At 44.0% G+C, this 10,639-nt stretch overlaps 1 protein-coding gene across 1 annotated transcript in view; it reads left to right on the top strand.

Moving 5' to 3' along the window:
- Positions 1-10,639, top strand: part of DZANK1 (double zinc ribbon and ankyrin repeat domains 1) — a 69,474-nt gene that overhangs the window by 54,602 nt on the left and 4,233 nt on the right. Inside the window, exons 13-18 of the mRNA XM_012657201.1 lie at positions 1,660-1,763; positions 3,696-3,770; positions 5,613-5,709; positions 6,157-6,257; positions 9,261-9,341; positions 9,859-9,986. Coding sequence (XP_012512655.1) covers positions 1,660-1,763; positions 3,696-3,770; positions 5,613-5,709; positions 6,157-6,257; positions 9,261-9,341; positions 9,859-9,986 — 586 coding nt within the window. The remainder of the gene's footprint in view (positions 1-1,659; positions 1,764-3,695; positions 3,771-5,612; positions 5,710-6,156; positions 6,258-9,260; positions 9,342-9,858; positions 9,987-10,639) is intronic.

Raw genomic sequence — 10,639 nt, 5'->3', positions numbered from 1 at the left:
GCTCAGGCTGGTTTCGAACTCCTGAGCTCAAACAATCCGCCCGCCTCGGCCTCCCAGAGAGCTAGGATTACAGGCGTGAGCCACTGCGCCCGGCCAAGAACTTTGTTGATTCCTATATCCTAGGCCTAGAATAGTGCATGATGAATAGAAGGTGTTCAATAAATATTTATGGGATGAATGACTACTTTGTGCCAAACTCTGTGCTAGGCTCAGTATGATCTCTATTGTTATCTCAATAACCCCTAGCAGACTCTCATGATGCCCTGTGTCAGATCTCAGCCTGCCTGATTTCTACGCAGCTGTGGTAGACAGTTCCACGCATCATTGCTAGCATGGCTCACCAGATGTGGCCCATCATCCCTCTTGGCTTTGCTGCCTTTGGTTTTCTCCCCAACAGCAGCTTTCTGTTCATGGGCAGGTGCAACTTAGAAGTGCTGGAGAGTTAACACCGCTGGGGTCACTCTCACACATGGGGAAAAGAGCCAGAGAGTAAATCCCTCAGTTTCTCTGTCCTTCAGTGGACAACTCTGGAGCATGTTCTACGTGGTTCCTCATGGATCCCCAGCAGGATCACGCCCCAGCTTCCCACAGAATTGGCCAGTTTTTAACACATTCATTCTTCCCTCCCTTCCCTGTTTTGCACTTTCTACTTCATCACATGTGCAACCCAGGATCACCTTCCAAAGAAACCACCTGTCCTAAGTCTTTATCTCAGGCTCTGCTTACAGGGTAACCCAAACTAAGATACTTAGGTTCTCTTATTTAATGTCACAATAATGTGTGAGGTAGGAGGTATTAGTTTCACTTTGTAGGTAAGGAAAGTAAGGCTTAGTGAGATTTAAGTGTCTGGCTCAAGATCACTAATCTAATAAATGGTAGATTTAGGTTTTAAATGCAGGCTTGTCTGAACTCAAATTTGTATGCTCTTTCCACTAAACCATGCTGGGTGACCTTGGGAAAACCACTTACTTGATTTTAGTGTCTTCGTTGGTAAAATGATGAGGTGGGATCCAACGTGGGTTTGCAGACTCAAATGGCCACAAGGCACAGCAAGGAAGTAAAGGCAGGCAGCTGGTCCCACAGGGGCTATGTCTGGCTGGAAGGCCAGGCCCTGCCCACAGTGGCCAGCTGCTTCTCCACCCCAGGCACAGAGCCTGTGCAGGAAGGCAGGCCCACTGCGCTGCGTCTTCCACCTGCAGACATCAGCCCCATGTGAAATCTCCCAAGTTTTTAATGGCGGCAACTAATTGAAATGTGTTTTAAACCCTCTGCAGGCTGGAAAGGGGCCCAAGGCAACTTTTTGGAATGGTGGAAATGTCCCCTATATATTGATTGGGATGTATACATTTGACAAAACTCAAAATGTACATTTAAAGTATTATGTAAGTTATATGTGGGGATAGAATCATAGAAAAAGAAAAAGAGCCCATGTGTGGTGATCAAAATATATTCTTTCAAGATTCTATGGTTGATCATGTGTAACAAGAGGCTGTGGGTGGATGGAACTTATTCCAGTGCATACCTGAGGTACAGTAAGGAAAAACCATCACAAAGTTTGCCAAAGGAAAATAACCTCCATGAGGACGTATATTCCACCCTAGCATTTTTCTTTCTTAGCTTCAGAATTATCTAGATGGCTGGGTTTCTCTTCGTTTTTAGGATACTGGAGAAAACAGTTGGAGCACATCTCTGCTCACCTCCGATCTTATGCTCAGAACAACCCTGAATTCCGGGCCTTAATTGCAGAACCCAGGATGGGTAAGGTGAGTGAGATGAAACTTCCACTCCAGAAGCATTCATGGGATCAGGCTGAAGGTACCCTCCGTGGACTTTGCCCGAAATTACATCTGCTTGACTCCTTCCCCTGCTTCCCACACTTGCTCTGCTTCCCACACTTGCTTACTCTTCTCTCATGTGAGCCCTGCCCTCATAACCCACTTGCACATGAGGGTTGTCTCAAGGTCTGCTTCTGGGGCACCTGACCTAAGACAGTAAGATTCTGAATATCTCATGCTTAGATGCCACATGCTGTGGGAAATCTGAGGGTCAGAGCTAAAAACTCAGAACAGTTTAGTCCAGCCAAATTGTGCACTTAAATCATACAGTGTTAAAATATAGCAAGAAAAGATAAATAAAAATTAAAAAATAAAATATTGCAATAGTAATCATAAGAATGACCATTTAACAGTACATTGAGTTTCAACATCGTGTTCATCATTCTAGTCCTCATAACAAACCTATGAGGGAGGAGTATTACCTTTGTGGCAGTTTTATTGAAAAATGGCCACAAATTCTTTGAAAGTCTTCCCTCAAACAGTAAAATCTGTGTCCCCTCACCTTGAATCTGGGTGGGGTTGTGACTGTTCAACTAATAAAGTATGGTGGAAGTGATGCTATGGGACTTCTAAGGCGTGGCCCAGTAAGGTCACGTGGCTTTCTCTTGCATGGCTAACTCACCTCCAGCACTCCCTGGAGTCCAGCTGCCATGCTGCGAGAAGTCCAAGCCACATCCAACCACCTCTAGCCATTGAATCTCCCCAGCCGAGGCCTCAGACATGTGGAACAAAGACAAGCTATCGCAGTTGTGCCCTTTCTGAATCCATGAACATAATAAAGTGGTGGTTGTTTAATGCCACTAAGTTTGGGGTGGGTTTTACACTGCAGTAGATAATCAGAACAAGCCTTATTTGACACCCAGGAAAATTGAGGCTCCAAGAAGTTTGGTGACCTGCCCAAGGTTATACTGCTGGGTCTCAGGGGATTCAGAGCTTAAAGCAGGTCTGTCAGACCCCAAGCCCCATGCCCTTTCTTTGGCACTAGATCACCATTTGAAAAGACATCTCTGTGAGAGCACCTTTCCTCTGTCACAAGACTAGAAGGAACCTTTTAAAATAGACTTTCTGCTCCTCTGCCACCAGATAGGCAAACATTGAAACTGTCTCATTCTCAAGTATTGCTCAATTTCTTTTGATAATCTATTTTGGTAGTTTATAAATTCTTTGACCTAATCTGGAGGTTTGCAAACTATGGCCTGTAGGACAAATCTGGCCTGCTGCTCATTTTTATAAGTAAAGTTTTATTGGATCACAGTTATACCCATTTATTTATTTGTAATCTGTGGCTGTTTGGTGCTACAACAGCAATGTTAAATTTCCATGATAGAGAACATACGGCCTTCAAGACCTAAAATTTTTATTATCTGACCCTTCCTGAAAACATTTGCTACTCCCTGGTTGAATCTAAATTCCTGTCACTACTTACAGAGAAAGCTGCTCAACTTTGATACTTGTCCCTTAATTGCCAAGGGCCTACCCCTACTCCCCACCAGAATACCTTTTCCAAAGTGACATCTAGTCATGTGGTTTGATTAAAGTGTGTCTCTTGAAGGAGGTATAAATTTGTATCTTGTTTTCTTATCCAGTCTGGCAGTCTCTGCCCTTTGATAAGAGTATTTAGTTTATTTATAATTAGTAGAAATAAAGATATATCTGGATTTGGGTCTGCCACTTTGTTCTTTGTTTTCCATTTATCTCATCTAGTTTTTGTTCCTCTGTTTCTCTTGTCCTACCTCCTTTTCTGTTAATTAAATATTTGATTAAATTCAGAGTTTAACATCTCAGAATTTCTAGGATATTGCTCAAGGCAAGGAGTCCCACCCCCACAGTTATGAATTCTTTCTAAAATTCTCTTAAAAGCTTCTCTCTGCTACTGTCCATGAAGATGGTTATGAAGTTAGCATCAGGCTGAATTATAATCAAGTCTCAAACAAGGTAAGCAAGCCTTCAGTAGTTATTCATTTGAGAATTGAATGAAGTAGTAAATTGTGGCTTACGAGTTATAGAAGTGCCTCTGTGTAATCCATAGGAAGGAAAAGTTTCAGATATTATGAAAGTTGACTATAGACTAGCAGTTTCATAGAAGTAGATAAATAATTGATCTAAACCTCAGAAAAGCCAGCTTTCAGGCACATAAGGATATAGTAAGAACAGGAATTGTCCTATAGTTCTCAGGCTTTATTCATACTCACTGAAGTCTGATGACATGTCTGTGATACAACTGATTTGGGGAAAGACTGACAAAAGTGTTTGCCAATATGCACTCTGACCTATTTCCTTTTATAAAATAAACCAAATTTTGTGGCCATGTTACTACCCCTGGTGACTGGGACATTGTCACAGAACCTGTAAGTATATAACAAACATTAATTGATTTTAGTGAATTTAGTTTCACTGGACAAGAAGTCAGAATATACAAAAGAATGTTTAATGGCTTAAGAAGTTGGGTAAGGAAGGCAGGGAAAAGGAGGGGAACTAATATTTATTAGGCTCTGGCTATATGTCTAGCAAGGTACTAATGGTGTTAGATTCAGGATAGAAACATGCGCCCTGCCTAACTCAAGGGGAGGATGGGAGTATCAAACAGGTTAATGCACGTGAAAGTGTTTGAAACCAGGGAAAACACTCAGTGCTGTGTTTTCAGCTGTGTGGCTAGACCACAGCATGGATCCGGAAGTACTTCAGGAGAAGAAGAGTGAGGGAAGTGGGTCAGGGCAGAGGAAGGAGCTGAATGAGCAGGTGATCAAAAGAAAAATCTAGCTGTAGCCTGATCCAGGGGGAGCTCTGGAGCATGAATCACACCACAAAGTTGTCCCCAGTTGAGGCCGGGAGGGCAGGGGGCATAACCTATAGGTCAAGGCAGCGCCCAGCTACTGAGGGCAGTTCACTGGGGAGGAGGGTCCAGTAGTGAGCTGTCAGCAGCTACACAGCAGCTAGATGAGTAACCTGGTTGGCTGGTGGGAACTGGGCAGGCTGACAACATCATCTACAACATGATGTCAATCAAGTAGAAGTAAAGTAATTGTCCCCAGGTTTGAGGACTCTTTTTTCTTAGCCTGCATGTTCTAGTGTTCAGGAAGCAGCAGGTGGTTCCCTGTGGCAAGAGCAGGCACCCACGTGAGGGTGGGGCAGGTTGTCCTCCTGTGGAATCGGGCCAGGTGCACATGGAACTCTATGTCTGCTGTGTATCTCTCCTCATTTTATAGACACCTGTTTTACCTCATTACTTGTACAACATCCCTTTGAGGGAGGTCATAATCCTTCCATGTTACAGGTGAGGAAACTGAGGCTCAGAGAAGTTAAGCAACTTGCTTCTCCCAAGGTCACAAAGCTAGTAAGTTGAAGACCCAGGATTCACACTCTGCAGCCTGAGGCCTCCCCATCATGCCACCCTGATCCCAAGACACTGAAAGGGGTTAAGCAGGGGAATGACACAATTACTTCTAAATGGTATATAGGTCACTGGGGCAGCCCCATGGCAGGGAGGCTGGCAGATACCTGTTGGGAGGCTGTTGAGATGGTCCCAGTGTGAGAAAAGGAGGCCATGGCAGTAGTGAGGGTGGCAAGAGGGTCCAGACTGAGCTGCTGATTAATCGGTAGGTAAAGCTCCTGTGGGGTGAGGGAAGAGTCAGGAAGGATGTCCAGGTGTCGGGCTCAACCGTCTGGGTAGGTAGACCAGTCTTTAGTAAGGAGGAGCAGGTTAGCAGGGAGATCCTTCTTTTTGTTGTGACAAAACAGCCTCATCATTTATCGTGCTTGAATTTTTTCACCGGCCAGAACCTTTACCTGAACAAGGCAGAGAATTTCAGTGACTACTTCCTGAGCAGTGCCCTCGAGGATGGTCATGGGCTATATGGCAGAAGGTCCAGCTGGGGTGAGTTCGTCACTTCCAGGTGATGTTAGAACAATTTACCAGGAACACATTGACTTATCAAGGATGGCAGAGAATTGCTAAAAATTTGCCAGCCCAATCATGCATCTTACCATTATGTTCCAGCCATTTTATTTCTCTGGCTTCTCTGAAGTCAGGGGTGAGACTTTTGAAGTCCTGTACAGGGCTTAGGGAGATTCATTTTGGGCATAGTGCACTTTTGGGCCTAAAACCTGAAGTCCTTTCTAGTCCCTTCTGTCCCATCCATCCTGTGGTTCCTGGACAGGGAGATGGCTCCAGGAGACCCTCCTTCCAGATTTACTCAAATAGAAGTTTCTAGAAAAGCCATTTTGTTATCTGACTCTAGAGGGACATGGCAGTAGAAGTGGCTCTTTCTATGTGGGGAGTGGAGGAGGGACATCATCTCAATCCTCAACTCTGTCATTTCAGCAAGTGACTACATCCAGTGTACCTCAGAAACCCCTGAAAAAGTCATGAGGGCAAGGAGTTTCAAGACCAAAAACTTTCAAGAAAAGAAGGAGCAGTTTATAGTAAGTGTCCTCCTTGGTCCCTGTGGTTATCTTCATCAGCCTATCATTTTCATGTTTTATTTTGACTTTTTTTTAAATGGAAGAATAATCTCCCATTTTCTGTTCCTTTTTTTAATAACAGCACATTTTTATTTTATGGAGGCAAAATTCTTTAAAATATCTCAAGATTATGAATTAGAATTATTTTAAAGTTCCCATCAGTTTCCTAAATCATCTCCGTTTCCTCTGGTATCGGTTCTATCTGCCTGTATTTCTCTTTCTTGTTTTTGGTTTGCCTCAAATACACTATGATCCTTGGTTGTTGGGTCATTCAACAAATGAAGGCCTAGTTGGATTAGCACAGGTGCCTGGCATGGCTGCCAAACATGGGTATGTGGGCCCGAAGTCCCTGTGTAAGTGGATAGGCATGTGATGGGACAGATGTCCCTGGAGGGAGTGTGGGCAGGGAGCAGGGGAGAGCCTTCAGCTCTCCAGTGTTGCCAGTGTAGAAGGTCTTTCCTTTGATGGTGATGGTATTGGTGGTGTGAAGTGCTTGCTTGTGTTTCAGTTTTGGTTGGAGCAGTCTTTCCTTCCTTGCACACCACAACCTCTTCTGTGTGTTGTGGAGGTTTGGGCTCTGCCCATCTTCCTTATTGGGCCCCAGTGCTCTCAGTAGAAGTCTTTGTTGGGCAAATTATTCATTTTCTGGAAAACAGTTATCAGGGTTTAAGCCAAGAGCACAAGCCTCCTGCCCTTCTTACTTGGGAGAGACGTGGAAGGCCACCAGCTGTCTCAGCTATTCACAGTGGAGCCCTTAGTAATCCACTGGTGCTTCTGCCTACACCCAACACCTAACCTCCTAATTGATTACCTGGAGCATCTGCAGGCCTCCCCTGGAAAGAAGAACATACCTCTGGCGTCTCAGCTGGGTTTTCTTTGCTTTGATTTCCCTGTCAGTCAGATTTCATTTAATTTCAATCTTCTTGGACTTTCTCAAAATTACCCTTTTAGGGTTTCTCACAGCTTTTAGAGTTTGGTTTTTTTGTTTTGAGACAGGGTCTCACTCTGTTACCTAGGTTGGAGTGTAGTGACTGGATCATAGCTCGCTGCAACTTCAAACTTCTGGGCTCAAGTGAACCTTCCACTTCAGCATCCCAAGTAGCTGGGACTACCAGTGTGCACCACCACACCCAGCTAAGTCTTTTATTTTTTTGTAGAGATGAGGTCTCGCTATGTTGCCCAGGCTGATCTCAAACTTCTGGCTTCAAGTGGTCTTCCCACCGGGGCCTCCCAAAGTGCTGAGATTACAGGTGTCAGCCACCATGCCAGCCAGAGTTTTGTTTTTCAAAAACATATGCCATGAATAATTCCAAAGGGAGCTTTGGAGAAAGGGGCAGTGGATGCCCTTGCTCTGTCCCCCACCTTGCCTTTAGTTGGTCCTCTTTGGCTGCAGTACAGAGACATGATGTGGAGCAAACCTCAAGACCTGGGCCCCAGTCCAGAGCTGGACACGGGCATGATGTCAGGTGCTTCCCTCCACCTTGATCTCCACCACCAGGCTGTGGAGGCATCCATCCTCAGCGGTGCATGCACCATTGCGCAGCTTGCACCCTGATTCCTCTGAAGGCAGGGACTCTGTTCTTTATCTTGTTTTCCCTACCACATGCTTTGCATATAAGAAACACCAATAAATTTGGGAAAAAGATTTTAAAATTGTTTTAACTTTTGTTGCTTATGATTTCCTATACTCTCCACCTTCTCCCAGTTTGAAATATTTTTAATGAGTATAAAAGAAGTATAGAGTTCCATAAACTTAACAATTCACAATTTTGGAGACTCTACCCACTTACTCTGTGTGTGACCTGAATCTCCCATTGCTATATGCCTTTATTTTCTCATTTGCATTTAGTGGATAAGTATCAGAAGCTATAACATTTGTTTGCTTATTCAGTGATTATTTTTGAGCACACATATTAATATACTAGGCACTGTTTAAATAAAATATGAGCAACAGACATAAAGGTCTCAGATCTCATGAAGCTTACATTCTAGTGCACTGTAATACATTTTTTCATAAGGAATAGAATTCAGTATGAACAAGCGCTCCCCAAGACCCCTCCTGGGGGGTTAGAGATTAGAGTACATTGTTCTAAGCTATGCACCAGCAAGGTGGGGGCAGTGAGGTAAGAGGTGGCACAAGGCTGGACCAGATATCTTCTTTTGAAAGGCTTAAGGGCCTTGACCAGTGTCCTCATCCTCATGGCTTCCCTGGGGGCCAGGGAGGGGTGGGTGTTATTTCCACTTTACAAACGGAACTAGTGGTCCCATGACCACCACAGTCATGCCGGGGATGCAGGAGCAAGAACATCCTGAAAGTATGTCTCCTGCCTAGATGGCTTCCTTCAGCCTTCCGGTTTTTTAAATCCTTTATAAATCCTTTATATATAAAGAATGATTATATGAAGATGAATTTCATGGCATTTAAGAAATATAAAAAGATAAATTCTTCAGATTTCTGATGGTAAATGAGAGCTTTTTTTTTTTTCCTAAACAAGAGGTCAACTTTATTGGCTCACTCACTCCTTAGGTGAGCATACTTTCTGAGCTATTGTGCTTAGGTTGACCTTGAATGCTTTATAAAGCATGCAAAGTAAATTTTAGGATTCACCTGATTGCTCTTCCTAGAAATAGTTAACAATAAAGCTAGTGTAGAGTTTCTGCAGTTTTGTGAGATTTTTCATTGCGTCTCTGTCTTAATATAAAACAATGTCTGTGTGGTGACCTTGCCCAAAGCAAGGTTTCGGGAACCAGCAGGATTGACATTAGATGTGGATGTTTGTGCTGTAGGCTCTTGAAGCCCACACACACACACTCACACACACTCACACACACTCACAGTCACCTGTCCCCAGGACCCAGAATTCAACCTTGGAGAGGAAGTGTTTGCCTTGAGCATTGAGCCTGGGTCTTGATAGTAAAACTATTTTGAGACAGTGGGAATGACCACATTCTGTAATCCCACAGCCTGAAAACAGACTCCTGCTGAAGGAAGTCGGACCAACAGGGGAAGGAAGAGTCTCTGTGATTGAACAGCTGCTAGATGAAGTAAGTGTGACCAAAAGAACAAGTCGCTGAAGAGTTCAGCCTGGCATTCCACCTCTAGCTCTTTAGGATGGAAGTTTTGTTCAACACTATGGAAATTCTACTACCCTTTAATGAAAAACTGGGAATGGAGTAAATGGCTAGTGAAAAGCTTTATGTTAATTCTTACCTGTTAATTTTATAGCAAAGAAAATAGGCAGACAAGCACACCCAAGGAACTCAAGGAACGTGCATGAAGCAGGACAGAATCCATGGCCCGTGACACCATGCAACCTTCAGCTTGAGTTTCCTCAAGAAGCAGGGTCGTCAGGGTGGCTGCCTCCCCCGCTGTGGGATGATTCAAAGCTCTGTCCATTCTAGGTTGGATCTTGAGGTTCCTGAGTCTCCTCTTCTTTGATCTAAGAGCAGTTTACTTCCATCAGCTCTTTAATAGGACTCTGGTTACACTCAGTAGGATGGCTGTTGGATGCTGTCGAGTGCAGGGTTTTGTGGTAAGTTTGTCCTTTTCCATATGCTGCAGGGAGCAGACCCCAACTGCTGTGATAAGGAAGATCGACCCGTGATAACTGTGGCTGTTGTGAATAAGCACCATGCAGCGATTCCAGTTCTCGTGCAGAGAGGAGCAGACATTGACCAGCAATGGGGACCGTAAGTGAGAGGCTTGGAGAGGGAGCTGAGGCAGGCCCTGCTGCAGAGTCAACCCATACACACGGCCTTGTTTGGTTTAAACCACTTACAAGCTGAGCCGCTTAAACGTGTTTCAGCCTTACTTAATAAGAGGCCTAACAACTTCTGTTTTCCAACACTGGGTAAAACAAAATTTAAAAAATGAGTTATTAGGTTGCCTAATTTAGTAGCTTTTATAAATACATTTTGTTAACTCACAGATTTATAATGGCTGAGGCCAGCAAATCCTTAGCCCTTGGAGTGTTTAGCAATGTTGTAATCATGATCAGCACTAAGGGAAGAGAGATCCCAGTGAATTCCCTGTAGAAATATACCCATGAAGTCAGTGCAGCAAGAAAACATTACACGGTTGTCTCCAGATACCAATGCCACCAGGGAGGAGGCTGGTGCATCAGACTTCACCACTTGATCTCTTGGTGGCTTGTTTTCCCACCTGTGAAACAGGACGGAGAGGTACCAAGTCATGCTACTTCCTGTGCCTGTCTTAGTCCAGTCCTGCCCCATGACCTTCTCTCCTAGCCTTAAGATTCTATGGTTCTCTTACAAATTACTTTGAAAACCTGGGTGGAAAGTTCCTTGAGTATGGATCATTCATTTTTTTTTTTTTTTTTTTT

Source organism: Propithecus coquereli, unplaced genomic scaffold (genome assembly GCF_000956105.1).
Source record: "Propithecus coquereli isolate 6110/MARCELLA unplaced genomic scaffold, Pcoq_1.0 Scaffold533, whole genome shotgun sequence".
Classification (NCBI taxonomy): domain Eukaryota; kingdom Metazoa; phylum Chordata; class Mammalia; order Primates; family Indriidae; genus Propithecus; species Propithecus coquereli.
This window is presented reverse-complemented; position numbering and strand designations above follow the sequence as displayed.